Raw genomic sequence first — 20,138 nt, 5'->3', positions numbered from 1 at the left:
TTCATTGGTGAAGAAATTACAAAAAGTACCATTCCAATAAAGAAAAAGTACCAAAAAGTCTCCCGCTAGAATTCTCACTCACTTAGGACCATATATGTTTAATTTCATGTTTCTAAGTCCATTATTATAGAAATTTCAAAAAAGTACCATTAGATGAAAAAAAAGTACCTATAGTACAGTTCACACATTTTGGTACCTAAATATTATCCCCTATTCCTAACACTAACTTCACTCAAATACATAGCAGCTAACTTTAATGTCGATAACTGAAATAATTTAAAATTTTAAAAAAGTACCATTAGGAGAAAAGTACCAATTTCCCTTTTCTTACTTGAACACCCCTCAAGTTTGAAATTTAAAAATATTCCATTTTGCCAAAATTGTTTATGCTATAGGCATGTATCAAAATATTAAAATCTGTGTTAATGTGCCCAAGAATAAATATGTTTTAAAAAAAGTACCAAACTGTTTACCCGGATTTGGCCCAATATACACCTTGGTACTCAAGTTCCAAATAACACCCTGTTAGTTAATTTTTGTATGAATCCAACGTTAAAAAAAATTATCAAAATTGGCTTAATAATTTCAAATATAATGTATTTTCCCGATTTTATCCCCTTTTTGGTACCATTTTTATCCCCATTGAGGTGGTACAATTTCATTCAAATAAATTTCTGTAACGTGGTGGGAGCTCATAATAAAATATTCGTATGTCTATGTCAAATTATAGAAAAACATATTTTATGAAAAAGTACCAAAAATTAACACAATTTGTATCCCTTTAAGGTTCGAATTTCCAAAAAGTACCAAACTTATATTTTTTATTTTTTGTTAATTAAAGAATACGATTTAAAATTTGTTTCTATGTTTATTGGTATAAAAGATACATAGGGTGCAAAAAAAGTACCAAAATACAGTTTTTACCCGTTTTCTCCCCTAAAAGTTTCGAATTTCCAAAAAGTACGAAACACCTGTCAGCTTATTTTTTAAATGGAGTAACATGCTATTTTAAGTTTTTTTGTATCTTTATTAGTTTTGAAGATATAAGGTTACCGAATTTACCCGTTTTTACCCTTTTTTACCCCCTAAACGTTCGAATTTCCAAAAATCCCTTCTTATCGGATCGTTTTGGGGAGGGAGGAACCCACAGTTAAAATTTCGTGATTCTAGCTTCAGCCGTTTGGGCTGTGCGATGATGAATCAGTCAGTCAGTCAGTCAGTCAGTCAGTAACGTTACTCTTTTATATATATAGATTACATATTCATTGAGTTTCTAAAACTAAAATTTATATCAAAATTTTAATAGGATTGCAAATATTAGAACAATTTGATCCACATTTATTCCGAGTTATATTTTTTTGGTCTACAAAAAAATGAAGTCAATATCTCAATTAGATTAAAAAATATGACACTTTAAAACTCCGTCCTTCAAAAATATTTCCAAAAATTTTTGATTCTGTCCCACTGTGGAGCAGCAGGTTTCATTAAAAAGCAAGGAAATTGGAGAAAGACCTTGAAAGATGATTTTTCATGTTCGAAATGCTGCTTGAACGCTATAAAAGAAAATCGTTTTTGCACCGATTCATTACTTGCGATGAAAAATTGATCCATTATTGATGCCAGAAATATGGCAAAAGGTCATATAGCTATAGCTAACAATGGTCAATACTTTGAATAAATTTATATTGTACAAATGTTTCAAAATTATAGCTAAAATTTTTAAAAAATCCCGCATGTATGACTTATACACCCAACAGTAAAAATTACATTACTAAAGTTTGTGAAGATCTGCCGTTATTATGACCACATCCGAGAATAACTTTAACGTGAATTAAGATCTCTAATTAAAATCTATATTTAAATAAAATAACTTTTATAAATCCTAAATCGTACTAACAATTTGTATAATGATTGCTCTTTGCTCCCATGTATTCAGCCTCTTAAATTTTAAAAGTTTCGTTCTATAATTGACCAAATCTCTCATATAAGGCCCAGTTCCGAAAATAATTTGAACTCCCAATATAAATATTTCTACCAAGAACTAATAAGGTGCATTTTTTCGCAAATCTTATTACCAATTTTTATGAAGATCGGTCTATTATAGATCATGATTGACATATCAACTTCATAACTTTCCATAGGTTTATTAAATTTCTTAAGCTACATCTAACTCTCTTCTTATAATAGAAATACTTTTACTGCACCTTCTCTCTGTGTAGGGTGTTTTCTTATTTGCTTACATATTTCCATTTTTATCTTCGCACTCCTTAGACCTCCAAACGAAAATACTTTTTCCTTAAACTAATGTGTTGTATTGAATTTAGTATTTCTTTCATTCGTTGTTGAGTAGAAAAAGATTTATATTCAATTTATTTGAGGCATGACGTGATCTCTTTTCGGACTTCATTTTTCAGAATGAAAATGACATTTGAGTGGGTATTTTGGAAAAAAATTTAAACGCCAAACAGATTAAAAGAAAATCGAAATAAAAAAATTGTTTGAAAATAAAAGAGAGTAAATAAAAAAAAAGATACAAAAAGAAAGTTGGGAATTATCCAAAAAATAAATAAAACAAGTAGATTCTACTTCTGGCTTCTGGTTTTTACAAATATAAAAACATTTTCAATTTAATAAAAAGTTACCAAAAAACTTATCGTATTTTATATCAAGCTACTACACCATTTCATGCTGAAATTTTGATAATCCAAATTTATATTGAAAAAAAAAACAAATTAAAATTCAGAAATCCAAATTAATAGTAAGAAAATACCAAATGAATATGAGATAATCCATTTTAATATAAATTTCTATTCTAAATTTTAGTTTGTATTTTCTCAATATTAACTTTTAATAATTCGCAAAAGTTCAAATCGTTCTATCTACAATGTGTTTTTGCTATCAACATCCTCACTTTTTAATTACATTTAAACAACAATTTAAACTGAAATTTTAAACGCTTCAACTAATGCTCTAAAACCCGAACGCATATACTCATCAATGATGTGTAGTAAAAGCCACAAATATTAACTCTAACAATATTTATAGGCAAGACAAAACTATTCATTTTACATAGGCTTTTACAATACTTAGTTTCATTAAGAAAACAACTTCTAAAATTATGTTTATAAGACAAGAGACCTCTTAGAGGCTGGCTGACTGGCTGACACACACGCACAACGACAAGATAAACTGCAAATAAATAAGAAAAAGTGGGCATAGATTCTCTTACGGGCAGACAGACACCAGGGCGGACGGACCGACAACTAGATACACGTCTGTACTGAATGTAGACAAATTAATTGTGTTTAGATTGCAAAAAAATAAAAATAAAACACCAAACCAAAAATATGAACAGAACCGAAGAGATATACAAACATTGTAAAATGCTGAAGAAAATGTATAGAAAAATATGCAAATAAAACATAAAACACGCATTTATGATAACGAAAAGACAAACAACAGCAATAACTTGAAAAGAAAAACGTGTGCTAAGTTTATTTAATAGATGTTTCGGTGGGAACTAACTCAGGCCCTTAGAATAGTTAGTAACTTACAATACCAAACTGTGTATTTTGGTTAATAACACAGTGCAACAGGTTCGACTCTACTACCAAAGGGTAGTAAAACCCTATACTCAGTTTGTCCATTTTGGTGACCGATTTTTTCTTATGGGCCCCCAAAGTTACTGAAAATCAGTTGGGCCTCTAAAAAAGGTGTCATCAGTTTTTGGTTAACAGCTAATTCAGACTTTGTGATACGGCTTAACTTTGTATGGCAATAATATAGCTAAGATTCCGCCAAATAAATTTTGTTAAAATTTTTTTCCAAAAAATAGCTTTTTCGTGCATTTTTGTTGAAAAAATATAGGAAGAAAAATTTTTTTTTTACTTTTTTAGAATAACTTCCAGGGTCTCCTAATTTTTCACTAACAATATTTAGCAAAGTTGTAGCTACGGTAAAGTTGAACAACTCTTGAGAATATATCAATGCATTCTGAATGTGTGTAGTCACTCTAAATAGCACATAAAGATAACTTTGTACCTTAATAATTTTCGTTTTATCTATTTTTTTACGCTAAAACAAAGATTTTTTGTTAAAATAGTATCATCAAGTTCACACCTCTATGTTGTGCTGTATTATTTACTCGGCTGAGGTGTTCGGAATGGTGATCAGTGAGTGGACCCTCAATGTCACACATTTAAAAAAAAAATCGCCAAAAAGCCATTTATGATCCGAATGAGCTGAAATTTAAAATATAGATAGTCTTTGAGAAGGTCTACAAAAATATGTTTTTATCTGTAGGTATCTCTTTTAGTTCAAGAGATATTTAAGTTTAATTTGTTTTAAATTTTGCTCGATCTTTTTTTTGTATTTTATATATGATGGGCCTACAAAAGGTCGAAATTTGTTTTTTATATACGACGTATATTTGCGATAAAATAAAGAAAGAAAATAAATCTGATAACAATTATTTCGTCCCATTAAAAAGTTACACGCATCCAAAGTTGAAGCATCTTTTTATATATTTTTTTAAGTTTTTTCCCATAAAAGTCCCCATATTTTTTCTTTTATAAAAAACTAATTTTCTTCGTGGCTATATCGGTTTTTTATGATCTGAAAAGAGAAGTTAATGCAAAAACGTATAAAGTAAAATTTGACTAACTTAAGCGGACATTTTACCCCCCAGCCCTATCCAAACTTGGCCAATTTTGAAACAAAATTTTAGGTTTGAGTAAAAAATTCTAAAAACGAAAAGCACCGATCCTCAAAACTCGTCATATTTGTATAGCCCTATATATTGTTTATACACATACAAAACGTTTTTACTATCATACTGTAAATAACGTCAAAGTGGGCTATTTTCTAAAAAAAACTCAGTTTTTGGAACACATTTTGCCCGTTTTAGGAATTTCGATGTTTGAAAACAAATAATGGCAATTTTGGTGATGCCATTGACTTAAGAACATTTAGATCTATATTACTTTTAAATTTTATTGTGATATCTGTAACTGTTCAAATTTTACATTAATCAAAGTTTTTATTTTCCTTGATGGAAAATCACCATTTTATAATATTGTTAGTTTTTAAGGTAAAATACGTCCGAAAAAACACAAAATGTATTCATTTCACTAAAATGACAATCTACAAGTCATAAGGTTTCCACCGATATCAAAAACTTATATAAAAAGCTTATATTTACTCTTCAGAAGCTCCACAAACCTTGCCCACTTTCAAAAATTTTGATGTTTTTTCATATCTTGCATCAAGCCGGTCTTGCGTGATCAAGTTTGGATAAAGTGATGCGCCCGGATCATAACGATAATGATTTGCCCATTCTTCGTTATTCCAGCACAATAGAGAAGTATGCACTCGAAAATACATTTTTAACAAAAAATTTTTGTTTTAGAATCAAAAAATAGTAAAAAACTAAAATTTTTAAGCTACAAAGTGATTTTTGACAGCTATTTAGAATGCCCTAGATATGTTCGGATTGCATTGATATGTTCACAAGAGTTATTCAGATTTACCGTAGCTACAAGTTTGCAAAATATTGTTCTTGAAAAATTAGGAGTCCCTGGAAGTTATTCTAAAAAAAGTAAAAAATAAAATTTTTTCTTCCTATATTTTTTCAACAAAAGTGCACGAAAAAGCTATTTTTTGGAAACAAATTTTAACAAAATTTATTTGGCGGACTCTTAGCTATATTATTGCCATATAAAGTTAAGCCGTATCACAAAGTCTATGGTAAACATGTTCAACTAGATATATTTTTTTCTCTACTCAGGAATATATTTAATTTAACTTTCTTTTTTTAACACCACGAAAGTTAAAATCTATTGACTTAATAATATTAACGCAACAAAGATTGGCCTGTCCATTCATTTGATTCATCCTCAAAAAAGGTGTGTGTTTGTTTGTGTACTGCGTAAATGCAGACTGAAGTATCTGCTGCACAAGATAGTGAGTAAATGAGTGAGTGTTGTTGTGTAGATTTGAGTGCATTTAAAAAAATATGTTTATAATTAGCATTAATTTACGTTTATTAAGCACAACACAAACATAGAATGTTAATTGTTGCAACAATAATAATGACAACAACAACAACAACTAAACAACAACCACATTTGTTTGATGCAAATACATTAGCGGCACTTATAAAGAAGTTCGTTGACTTGTTGGGCCAAGGAAAAGTGTTACTTTCTATGTCACAACACAACAATTGTTGTTGTCTACTGTTGCAACAATTGTTGTGCTGTTGTTGTTATTAGCTTTATCTCGTTTTACAAATCAATTCAATATTCTAAGCCATTCAACTACCCAAGTAATATAAAAGAAAAGAAAAAGAAATTTTACTTATAAAAAGCAAGAAGAGAAATCTTTTTTTGTTAACAACAAAAATACAAACCTCTTGCCTGTGGCAGCATCCAACACGAAAGGTTCTTTCAAACGTGTTTTCAGTAACCTTCCCAAACGTACCATACGACCTACTTCCACCAAAAGTTTTTCACGTTCCATTAAATACTTGCGCAACAATTCACGTTGTTCATTTAATGACTTTTCAGAGGCAGCAGCAGCAGCTGCATCATGATCACCTCCAACACCACCTACCGTGCTGTGTTGCGGCTGCTGCTGCAACTGATGATGTCTTTGCTGCAATGATCGGTTAAGAGTTCTTGATTCTGCGTTATTAGATGAGGGAGATTGTGCTTGGAATTCGGATTCACTGCTTATGCCACTACTACTGCTGCGTTGCTGTTGTCGTAGTTGGGCCTGTTGTTGTTGCAACATGGTGCGCAGGGTTCTTCTAAGTTCGATTAATTGCTGGCAATAGTCTTCGACACTGCGATGAAATACCGCTGAGACGCGTAAACGTGTCATATGTTCTTGACTTATGGCCTGCAGGCTGTGCCATGTTTTCTCCAACTGCTGTTGCATTTTCAATGCTTCTGTTACCTCCAGCTTGCAGGTGCTGCGCAGAGTTTGTGATGCCTCCAGCAATTGGCAGCCATAGTTAAAGATACTCTGTAAATAAAGGAAAAATCACTCACTATTGTCTTTGTTTGTAATTTGTAAGTTTTTTTGTTTTAAGTTTGAAACTTTTCTGGGAATTGCAGTTTCCAGAGCACGTGCTTCAATTTCATAAAATTCCTGCCAATTTTACAATTGTATATGTTGCCATGATTACATGGCGTAAAACACAATAATATCATCATCAACCAACAAAATAAAAAAACAGCCCATTTGTAGCTTAAATTACAAATAGTTTGTTTGTTACCCAAGTGCTGATGATTATATTTTTTCTCGTTACCTTTCACTGGTTAAATTCTTTTTTTTTTTTTGTTTCTTGTTTTCTGTTTTAGAGAAATTATTGTAGAGTTGTTTGTTGCCTTTTTAATGGCAGTTTGTAAGACATTGAAGCATTTGAAAGGTTTATCTAGCAGTGTGGTGAGAAAAGCTGTTGAAAGTAGATTAGAAACGAAGCGTGCCTAACATTTTAATGTTTTAATATTTTAATTTAATGACGTATTATGTTACAATTTTATTGTGGAAAATTATGTTTAGAAAATTGTTACAACTATAACATTAGAGATCTTGGAACAACTTCAGGCTTCATTTAGATTTGCCACATTAAACTCACATTAGCTTGAACATATCAAGCCCTTAGCGCCAAATTGTCGTAAGCGACAAAACATAAATTTTACAGGAGAAGGTTTTTTGATTACATTGAAATTTATACATAGAATTCAAAATGTTATGATGCGATATAATATAATTTCGTTCAAGCTATTTGTCTATTTTTCAAAAATATTTATAACTTTTGACAATTAATAAACACTATGCAACAAACAAACTTTTGGAAAAACACAAGATCATGACAGTATAGGTTCGACTCTACTACCAAAGGGTAGTAAAACCCTATACTCAGTTTGTCCATTTTGGTGACCGATTTTTTTTTTATGGGCCCCTAAATTTTCTGAAAATCAGTGGGGCCTCAAAAAAAGGTGTCATCAGTTTTTGGTTAACAGCTAATTCAGACTATGTGATACGGCTTAACTTTATATGGCAATAATATAGCTAAGATTCCGCCAAATAAATTTTGTTAAAATTTTTTCCAAAAAATAGCTTTTTCGTGCACTTTTGTTGAAAAATATGGGAAGAAAATTTTTTTTTTTTACTTTTTTTAGAATAACTTCCAGGGACTCCTAATTTTTCAATAACAATATTTTGCAAAGTTGTAGCTACGGTAAATCTGAATAACTCTTGTGAACATATCAATGCAATCCGAACATATCTGGGCATTCTAAATAGCTGTCAAAAATCACTTTATAGCATAAAAATTTTAGTTTTTTACTATTTTTTGACTCTAAAACAAAAATTTTTTGTTAAAAATGTATGTTCGAGTGTATACTTCTCTATTGTGCTAGAATAACGAAGAATGGGCAAATCATTATCGGTATGATCCGGGCGCATCACTTTATCCAATCTTGATCACGCAAGACCGGCTTGGTGCAAAATATGAAAAAACATAAAAAAAATTTTGAAAGTGGGCAAGGTTTGTGGAGTTTCTGAAGAGTAAATATAAGCTTTTTATATAAGTTTTTGATATCGGTGGAAACCTTATGACTTGGAGATTGACATTTTAGTGAAATGAATTAATTTTCTGTTTTTTCGGACGTATTTTACCTTAAAAACTAACTATATTATAAAATGGTGATTTTCCATCAAGAAAAATAAAAACTTTGAATTAATGTAAAATTTGAACAATTATTCCAAAATTAAAATTTGGAAATAATATAGATCTAAATGTTCTTATGTCAATGGCATCACTAATGTTGCTATTCTTTGTTCTCAAACATCGAAATTCCTAAAACGGGGAAAATGTGTTCCAAAAACTGAGTTTTTTTAGAAAATAGCCCACTTTGACGTTATTTACAGTATGATAGTAAAAACGTTTTGTATGCATATAAACAATATATAGGGCTATACAAATATGACGAGTTTTTGAGGATCGGTGCTTTGCGTTTTTAGAATTCTTTACTCAAACCTAAAATTTTGTTTCAAAATTGGCCAAGTTTGGATAGGGCTGGGGACTACAATGTCCGCTTAAAAAGTGTATATAGACATGAAGAAAATTAGTTTCTTATAAAAGAAAAAATATGGGGACTTTTTGGGGAAAAGACTTAAAAAACACACGCATATAAAGTTGAAATATATAAAAAGATGCTTCAACTTTGGATGCGTGTAACTTTTTATAGGGACGAAATAATTGTTATCAGGTTTGTTTTATTTTCTTTAGAATTTTAACGCAAATATACATCAAATATAAAAAACAAATTTCGACCTTTCGTAGGCCCATCATATATAGAATACAAAATAAAGATCGATCAAAATTATAAAAAAAAAATTAAACATAAATATCTCTTCAACTAAAAGAGATAACCTACAGATAAAAGCATATTTTTGTAGACCTTCTCAAGGAATATCTATATTTTAGCTCATTCGGATGGCTGATAAATGTGTGACATTGGGGGTCAACACACTGATCCCCATTCCGAACACCTCACCCGAGTAAATAATACAGCACAACAAGAAGTGTGGACTTGATCAACTATTTTAACAAAAAAATCTTTGTTTTAGCATCAAAAAATAGTAAAAACGAAAATTGTTAAGGTACAAAGTGATTTTTAGGTGGTATTTAGAGTGACTAGACACGTTCAGAATGCACTGATATGTTCTCAAGAGTTGTTAAACTTTACCGTAGCTACAACTTTGCTAAATATTGTTAGTGAAAAATTAGGAGACCCTGGAAGTAATTCTAATAAAAGTAAAAAAAAAAAAAATTTCTTCCTATATTTTTTCAACAAAAGTGCACGAAAAAGCTATTTTTAGGAAAAAAAAATTTAACAACATTTATTTGGCGGACTCTTAGCTATATTATTGCCATATAAAGTTAAGCCATATCACAAAGTCTGAATTAGCTGTTAACCAAAAACTGATGACACCTTTTTTAGAGGCCCCACTGATTTTCAGAAACTTTGGGGGCCCATAAAAAAAAAATCGGTTACCAAAATGGACAAACTGGGTATAGGGTTTTACTACCCTTTGGTAGTAGAGTCGAACCTATATAGTCGTGATCGTGTGTTTTTTTCACTGTTGCACTGTGTAAATTCATGGAATATTTTTTTGAAAAATATTACAAACAATTTTTTATTGAATTTTTGCAAGGATACAAATTTTTCAAATTGAAATTAAATTTTTATTTATGTAGATTTTTCTATTTGAAATGGATAAATAATACGAATTTTGAAATTTATTACCAGCAATCCCGCAATTCCCAAAAAATTGTTAAATATTCCAAAAGTGGGAATGTTTAGTTTTTTGACTATAATATCCATACCAGGGTCGGTGTTAACGGAAACTTTACAAAATAATTATAAACATATTGGGCCACCTAAAATCGGTCACTATATTTAGATATCGCATATGCGATTTGAGAATTTTTGCCATAAAGTTTAATTTTACATAAAAAAATAGGTGTTTTTTGAATGGACCTGGTCCCCTCGGTAACAATAATTTTTAATTTTTTTTTTTATTTCAAATTTTTTATGAAAAGCTAGCTTTCAGAAAGTTTAAATTCCTTATACACCCTCTTAGAAATTTTGTTGCGATAACTTAAAAAGAAAAAAAGTTTTTTTCCCAAAAAATAAGCGAAAAATTGCCTTTTTAAAATTTTTTTAAATTCAAATGTATATAACTTTGGACTTAGTCATTATTTTTAAACAATTCTTGTTCTATTTGACACATACATATGTTGTTAGTCCAATAAAGGAATACTGGAGAAAATCGGGAAATATTTGGATATGCTGTTATCAAAAAACTGGAGTAGGGTGGGTTAAAAGTGTTGAGATAATTGATAGCTACGACGAGATTTTTTCTAGTGCTCGATGAGAATTTGTATAATTTTTTTGAAATCGGAACACAATCGAATAAATAGGATCGTTTGAAAAATGTAACATACCCAAGGTGTCCTACTTTGAGAACCCTTGTGGGCCCATGAGGTCCACGTTCAAAATTTAAACTCGACAACACTTCCTCTTTGTGAAGTTACAGATTTATTTCCCTCTTTTTATACCCTACACCACCATAGTGGGGAGGGTATAATGCGTTTGTGCAGATGTTTGTAACGCCCAAAAATATTAGTCTAACTATTAGATCGACTTAGAATCACTTTCTGAGTCGATTAAACGATGTCCGTCCGTCTGGTCGGCTGGCTGGCTGTCCATGTAAACCTTGTGCGCAGAGTACAGGTCGCAATTTTGAAGATATTTCGATGAAATTTGGTACATATTATTTTTTCGGCCCAAGGACCAAGCCTGTTGAAACTGGCTGAAATCGGTCCATTATTTCACCTAGCCCCCATACAAATGTCCTCTCGAAATTGGACTTACACACAAATTTCGCTCCAAATAAGTTTTATATATACAAAATTCATGTCACCAAATTTTGTTACGATCGGTCCATAATTAGTCATAGCTCCCATATATACCCGCTTCCGAAAATCACTTTAACGTGCATAAATCGCTTAAAAATATTGGTATACTCACAAAATTCAACATAGTAATCTTTCATATAGACACAAATCACACCACCTAATTTCATAGTGATCGGTCCATAATTGGTCATAGCCCCCATATAAGGCCCACTTCCGAAAATCACTCAAAAATATAAACTATTGAAATTTTAAAAGAAAAATGTTTTTGATCTTATACTTAGTGTAGGGTATTATATGGTCGGGATTGACCGGCCATACTTTCTTACTTGTTTTTCTATACCACTGTGTGTCGCTTACGATAAAATTCGTTTACTGTAAAATGTAAACATTGATTTGCGATAAAATCTTACCCCCTATAATTTTGAAGTTATTAACAATTTTGATATTCTGAGAACTCTAATTAAATTTTAATTGTTTAATAATGCGTTTGTGCAGATGTTTGTAACGCCCAAAAATATTAGTCTAACACCCACCTTAAAGTATACCGATCGACTTAGAATCACTTTCTGAGTCGATTAAACGATGTCCGTCCGTCTGGCTGGAAGGCTGTCCATGTAAACCTTGTGCGCAGAGTACAGGTCGCAATTTTGAAAATATTTCGATCAAATTTTGTACATATTATTTTTTCGACCCAAGAACCAAGCCTGGCTGAAATCGGTCCATTATTTCACCTAGGCTCATACAAATGTCCTTCCGAAATTGGACTTTAGATTAATTTTTATATGTATCTCCACAAATTCCGCTCCAAATAAGTTTTATATATACAAAATTCATTTCACCAAATTTTGTTACGATCGGTCCATAATTAGTCATAGCTCCCATATAGACCCGCTTTCGAAAATCACTTTAACGTACATAATTCGCTTAAAAATATTGGTATACACACAAAATTCAACATAGTTAACTTTCATATAGACATAAAACACAGGACCTAATGATCGGTCCATAATTGGTCATAGCTCCCATATAAGGCCCACTTCCGAAAATCACTCAAAAATATAAATTATTGAAATTTTAAAAGAAAAATGTTTTTGCTCTTTTACTTAGTGTAGGGTATTACATGGTCGGGCTTGATCGACCATACTTTCTTATTTGTTTTTTTTTTTGGATTTAAAAATTCATAAAATCTTGCTCGTTTAGGGTATCGTAATCACTTTTCAAATTTAAAAAGACTGTTATGTTTTTAGTGAAACGGATACATTAATTGACCAATATCTCAGTCTATGCATTGCAATTTTCAAATTATTTTTGATTACTGAAATAAATCTATGTTCTTGTTTAACGCGTTTTTTCTAGTATAACATATTTTATAGTTTACAACATTTTTAATATAACTATCAATCATTTATATCAATTTTACCGCATCATAAACTTCCTTTCACTCACAACTACTTTTAACAATCAACTTCCTGTTTGCCTATAGAAAAAATCACTAAAAAATATCTGTTATTTTGCCTAAACAAAATAATAATAATAATCGCCATAATAATGATATGGCTAATCAAACCGTTGCATCACAAAAAACAAAAAAAATACCCATAATTATTGCAAAATAAGCCCACAAAAAGACACACCAAGCTTAACACACAACATGCCGCCAAAACCATTAACGGTAACCAAACAAGTGTTATGTGCAACATAAACAAAACAGTTGATGCCTCATCCAGAACTCCAGAGTCACAAATACAAAGACAGGCGTGCGCTCTAGAAAATACTTAGTTACAGCTGACCAACCTAAAAATAACCAAAACACAGATGGGAAGATGGAGTAGAGAAACAAAGTAAGCAGTAACCAAAACAACAGCAACATTAATAACCAGGGTAAGTTTTTCATGCAAAAAGCTTGAAAAATAAGCTTTTACAAGTTTTTATACATATTTCGCACGTCGACTATATTTTCTTTAAAGAAAATATTCTACAAATTTATTTTCGCATGAAACATCCATTTCCCCCGAAGGAAAAATTGATATTGTGATATTCCCTTTAACTTTTCATTCACAATAGTTGATTTTAGGAATAACAGCTGTTTATTGTTTACAAAATTTCATCTTAAAATTTCACAACATGGGGAATTTTTTCACATGAACAAAACTGATAAGCGCAAAAATGGAAATGGTAACATATTTCATGCGAAATATTCACCCTTATCGCGAATCAATATTTCACATGAAATATGTTCCCTTTTCCCATTATTCGTTCATAAGTTTTGTTCACGTGAAAAAATTCCTCACGTTGGGAAATTTTTAGATGGAATTTTGTAAACAATAAACAGCTGTTACTAATAAAATCAACTACATATTGTGAATGAAAAGTTTAGGGGAATATCACGATAGCAATTTTCTCTTCGAGGGAAATGATATATTTCATTGGAACATAAATTTCACATGTTTTTCATGATAGGGCTGATTGATTCGCGATTAGGGAGATTGCTTTTGAGTTATATACCCCACAACCAACTCTTATTTTTGATATTTTGTGTGCATATTTAAACTTCACCTGTTAATAACATAAATTGAAATGAAACCCCTCAATATTCCGTGTATTACTAATTTGTTCGTACATTCAAGTGTAACCAGAATAGCAGCATTGTTTTTGAACCAACGGGGCAGAGAGTTGCCAGGTAAAGAGTTTTAGTTGAGTTTAAAGGGAAAATATAAACAAAAGTTAAAATCGGCTATAGTTTTTTTAATATGTGACTAAAATTCTGTGATCACTCATATTGTCCTTCCTTTTGAGTGAACACCTAAATTCAGTTAAAACCATAGATAAATACTAGGGTATTCGAATAAGAGATTTTAATTAATCGAATTATTCGAATAATTTAAATTTTTTAAAACAGTAAAGAATGAAGTTTTGATGTCGGTTTTTTTAATATTTTATTGTCAAAGAAAAACAAAAAATAAAGTTAAAGTTAACAATTCAAGTAATTATGATGTTAAAAAACATTCGAAAACAAAGTCCATTATAAAATTTTCAACAGAAATATTCTGATCAGATTAACTCCCGAACAATCTACAAAACAATTGACTAGCAAACCCTTTAGTTTCCGTTTTGGAGCTATGCTTTAAAAAATTTGAATTGAATTCAAATACAATATAAACGTATTAAGAACTTTTTTATGTCGTTCATTAATTCGTTTTTTTTTAATTGAGTAACTAATTCTTTAGTAAATTAATTATTCACTATTTCTAAATTATTTATAACAAATTGTATTATACATCAAGCTCTATCAACGTTGCCGAATCTTTGCTTAATAAAGTGGTCTTGGGGAATTACACAATAAAGGGAATCTGTCCAAAGTTTGATATCATTGTCAGTGAACGTGGCTAATTTGAAGTCAGGCAGTGCATGATTGACGCATTTGCCAATACGCTAAATGTTTATTACCATGTTAGACAAAGATGTTCAACGATGTTCAAAATCATGTATAAGACAAACTTCATGCTTTTCTTGCAACAAAACGTTAGTTTGCAATATTTGTGTTTATCATTCGATTTGCAACACTTACGTACGCGATTAATAACATCACTTATATACATATATTTTAAGATCATGGCCTTCATCTATTTCAAAATAAATGTCATCCTCAATATCACTTTCGACGACCGTTTCAAAATCATCTTATCTAAGATAAAATTTTGATTATTAATTGCGATTCTTCTAATATTTCGCCAGCTAAATAACAAATATTTCATTCCGTACCTTCTATTTTCATTGGTTCAAGTCCTAAGTTATAGAAGGAGCTATCGGAGCACTCATCTACAGTGATCGAAAGTCTCTTTGTCTTTAGTTATTTGTCGAATTTCAGAAACAATACAATTTTTGTGAGTCATTATTACTTATTTAAATTTGAAATTATGAAAAATTTTAAGCAATTTAATAAATATATGAACATTTATTCGTTTTATTCTATTATGCTACATAAAATTGTTAGAATTATTCGTTATTCGAAAATGGCCATTTTTAAATTGTTCGACTAATTATTCGTAAGAAATTAATCGAACGATCATTAGTCCTAATAAATACGCATAAATCGGAAACTCTCCTGTCAAAACCCTAAGTGGTGAGAATATATTATTAAAAACAACTATGTGAAAACAAAAACAATATTTCTCTATTATTATAACTTTGTTAATATGGATCTTAACGGAAAAATGTAAGCAGTTTTGTGATCATAAACATTTACTACATCTGTTAATATCCATATTAATGGAAAAACAAAATAGATTTTTTGATAGGAAATCTTAATTTCGTGCGTCTAAATGGAAAAAGTAATCTAATTGGTGATCACCATTATTTTGCATCAAAAATTCATTTTGTTGAGTAAATTCGACTATAACTTTGTTAATTCCATCAAAAATCACCAATAACTTCCACAAAAATTAATATTTTAAGGGAAAAGCTAAATTGCTTGAAATTTTGTTAAAATTATTCTAAATAAAAAATTACATTTTCTGTTATCACTTAGAAAATTGATATTTGTGTGAAAAAGTATAAAATCGGCTATAACTTTGTTAATATGCGTATAAATGGAAAAACCAAGCTATATTATTTTCTCCAGTATTTTTAATCTAATTGGAAAAAGGACGTTATTCTGTGATCTTCTCATACTTTGAAAATCTAAATTGCATGCAACCTTGCAAATATGTATCTAAATGGAAGAAATACGTTATTCTATAAACACTCACATTCTACTTCGAAAATGTATTATATGTATATTGAAAATCTAAAATTGGCTATAACTTTGTTAATTTGATTCTAAATAGAAAAGCAAACCTATTTGATGATCACTAATACATCATGCAGGAAGTTTTGCTTTACTTCCTTAATTTGAAACAAGTAAGAGAGGTATATTCGGCTGTGTCGAATCTTATATACCCTTCACAAACTTATACTTCAAAATACAAATTTTAAATATTTTTAGGCAAACAAAATTTATTTTTTTTTAATTTTTTGGAATAAAAATTTGTCGAATTGTTTTTTAAAAATTTTTGTTTTTTAATTTTATTTTTTTGGGTTAAAAAATAATTTTTCCGATTTTCACCCATTGTAGGTCCAACTTACTGAAATATCTGTCATTAGATATCCTTATTGTCTATATTAATTACTTAGTAATCCAGACATAGGTCAAAAATAAGTCAAAAATCGAGGTTGTTCTGGTTTTTCCTCATATCTCAGCCATTTGTGGACCGATTTTAAATAGGAAACTTCTCGAAAGCTTGTCTGACAAAAATTTTTTTCAACAGACAGACAGACGGACGGACATACAGACGGACATGGCTTAATCAAATCCGCTATCTATAAGGATCCTGAATATAAATACTTTATAGGGTCGGAAAATTATATTGTGGAAATTACAAACGGAATGACAAACTTATATATACACTGCTCACAAAGGTGAAGGGTATAAAAAAGTGCCGCTGAAGCACACTTATTACTCACTCTTTATTCCATTGGGAGTTAGATTACACTAATAAATTGCTTCGGATTGGGAATTATTTCATTACTTTGGGATTTATTTCATTGGGAGTTATTTCGCTTTTTTGGGACTAATATTTTTAAAATTATGAAATTGGGAGTAATTTCATTTTACCCTGTGGCAGTTATTTCATTTTTGATGGGAGTTATTTCATTGGGATTTATTTCATTTGGGAGCTATTTTACGGTACCGGAAAAGGTCACTCATATTTTCCTTCGAAAAGGGATTTTTCGGAGAAATTATCATGGATTTCCGTATAAACAATTTCTTGGCAACCCTTCTCACACACAAACTCATTAAAAAGATAACTCAATAACAACAATAATAAAAACAATAATACAATAAAAAAAAGCACCATCAAATGAAAAACTCACCTTTCCGGTTTCTTGAAATGTTTGCAATTCATCCTTTTGCACCTGTATTTCGTGTATATTACAACCTACATGCGAATGGCACTTGATCATGACATTGTACAAATCATCCAACCATTTGATCGCCATGCAGGCATCCTGCTCATACGTATAAATGTGTGTCACCTGTTCCAAGGTGAGTTTTTGCAATTCCACGCTATCGCTAAAGATTTTGCGGCGCGCCAATGTTGTATCTAAAATTTCGCGCACACTGCAAATATCATCGCTGTAGTCGATGTGTAGGTCACGGCCAAGAGCATCTTTAACGGGCATTGACAGTATGTCGCTGAGTTTTTCACCCTCCTTTATTAGTTCACGTTCCATGGAGGCTGTTTTTTTTTTTGGGGATAAGAAGAAAAAAGGAAGAAAAAAACAATTTTTAACTTTTTTTGTTGCAACCACAAGAATGTTGTGTGCTGTGTGTTGTGTTGTACTCACCCAAACTTAGTTGACTGCTTTTCAGTTTTTGCAATGTGCCAGATGCTTTTGTAAAGTCTTCCATCTTGCCACCACCACTACCACCCATGACTAGCGATTCAAATACCTCTGTGGTTTTATCAAAATATTCTGTTACCAGCCGATAAAACCTCAATGAAGTAATTAATATGTTACGTCTTCTCTCCAGACGTGTTGCAAACGAACGACACACAAACTGCATGAATTCTTTTTGCGATAGCAGGTCCCTATACGCCGAACTCTCTTTCGATCCAATGTAGGTTTCTATTTTGTACAACAGCTCCGCATAGAAACCATATGTTTCACGACATTCCAATTCGAAATTGTCATGAGCTGAACGTAGGTTTTCACAGTTCTTCACATCACAGCCAATGGCCGTTTGACGGTTTAGCATTTGTTCTGCCGTATTCAGAATCCAATTGGTAACAAAGGCCACCCCTTCTTCCAGGGTGGCCAGTTCTCTAGCCTCTCTTACCGTCTGTATGAGTTCCAGCCAGGCTGTGCGCAAATCTGTTTGCCGCTTCTCAATTTCATTTAAACGCATCTCAATACGTGCCCGTTCACAATTCAAGTCTGGCGGTAAAGTGCGTTTAATCAAACCATTTGCGGTTGCAACAGGTGTATGAACATCATGGTCATTTGTTGTTGCTGTTGTAGCTGCTGCAATCGTTGTTGTATTTGTTTTGTGTGCGGTTGCATTGAAATTGTTTTTGCTATTGTTGTTTACGGGCGGTGTTGGCGCATAGACTTCATTGAAACGTGTTAAGATGCGATTGCCTTTGAAAATAAAATTTAAATGGAAATTGAAACTAAATAAATTTAAAATTGATTTACATGTGTTTTATTAGTGGAAGATTAAGATTTATTTCCCAAACACAAATAAATACTCTTAATTAACTCAATGGTGAAACTTTAAAACTTTCTTTTTTTCTTATTTCATTTTATATGATGAAAACGTTTTAATGTTTTATGGTGCTGTGTGAAGAAATATTTGAAAAATCTGTTTAAAAAAGGAAAAGTGATCGTATTGAAAATGTATAAAATTGATTTTAATAACAGTCAAATGCGAGCCAATATATTATTAGTTAATCAATAATTGGAGATTGTTAAAAAACCTCTATGTGGAAAAATGAAGCTATTTTAAGATAGCAATATTACAAAAACATAAAATTTTTTTTAGTGAAAACCTAATTCGTTTGTAAAACTGTTATCTTTCATATTTTCCTTCGAACTTAAAAAACCTTAAATTCCTAATAACGTTGTATGTAAGCGTTTAACCGAAAAAAGGAGCTCGATCTATGATCACTCATATTTCAGATCAAAAACTGATTTTTTTATATAAAAACTCAAAATATCTAAAATTGCTAATAACTTTGTAAATAAGCGTTTAATCAAGAAAAGAAGCTTGATCTGTGATCACTCATATTTCAGACCAAAAACAGATTTTGTATATAAAAACTTAAAATATCTAAAATCGCTAATAACTTGGTAAATAATAATAATCGGGAAAAGAAACTCGATCAGTGATCACTCACATTTCAGACCAAAAACCGATTTTTTTATATAAAATTTCAAAATATCTAAAATCGCTAATAACTTGGTAAATAAGCGTTTAATCAAGAAAAGAAGCTCGATCAGTGATCACTCATATTTCAGACCAAAAACCGATTTTTTATATAAAAACTCAAAATATCTAAAATCGCTAATAACTTGGCAAATAAGCGTTTAATTGGGAAAAGAAGCTCGATCAGTGATAACTCATATTTCAGACCAAAAACCGAATTTTTATATAAAATCTCAAAATATCTAAAATCGCTAATAACTTGGTAAATAAGCGTTCAATCAATAAAAGATGCTCGATCTGTGATCATTGATATTTCTGACCAAAAATCGAATTTTTTATATAAAAACTCAAAATATCTAAAATCGCTAATAACTTGGCAAATAAGCGTTTAATCAAGAAAAGAAGCGCGATCTGTGATCACTCATATTTCAGACCAAAAACCGATTTTTTTTATAAAAACTCAAAATATCTAAAATCGCTAATAACTTGGTAAATAAGCGTTTAATCAGACCAAAAACCGAATATTTTATATAAAAACTCAAAATATCTAAAATCGCTAATAACTTGGTAAATAAGCGTTTAATCGAGAAAAGAAGCTTGATCTGTGATCACTCATATTTCAGACCAAAAACTGAATTTTTTATATAAAAACTCAAAAATCTAAAATTGCTAATA

General features: G+C 30.7%; 1 protein-coding gene across 1 annotated transcript in view; it reads right to left on the bottom strand.

The window, feature by feature from the left end:
- The window catches only part of LOC135954022 (uncharacterized), a 49,580-nt gene that overhangs the window by 9,974 nt on the left and 19,468 nt on the right, over positions 1–20,138 (bottom strand). Inside the window, exons 5-7 of the mRNA XM_065504069.1 lie at positions 17,882–18,676; positions 17,408–17,772; positions 6,407–7,023 (exon numbers count right to left, since the gene is read on the bottom strand). Of these exons, the coding sequence (XP_065360141.1) occupies positions 6,407–7,023; positions 17,408–17,772; positions 17,882–18,676 (1,777 nt within the window). The remainder of the gene's footprint in view (positions 1–6,406; positions 7,024–17,407; positions 17,773–17,881; positions 18,677–20,138) is intronic.

This window comes from Calliphora vicina, chromosome 3, assembly GCF_958450345.1.
Source record: "Calliphora vicina chromosome 3, idCalVici1.1, whole genome shotgun sequence".
Classification (NCBI taxonomy): Eukaryota; Metazoa; Arthropoda; class Insecta; order Diptera; family Calliphoridae; genus Calliphora; species Calliphora vicina.
This window is presented reverse-complemented; position numbering and strand designations above follow the sequence as displayed.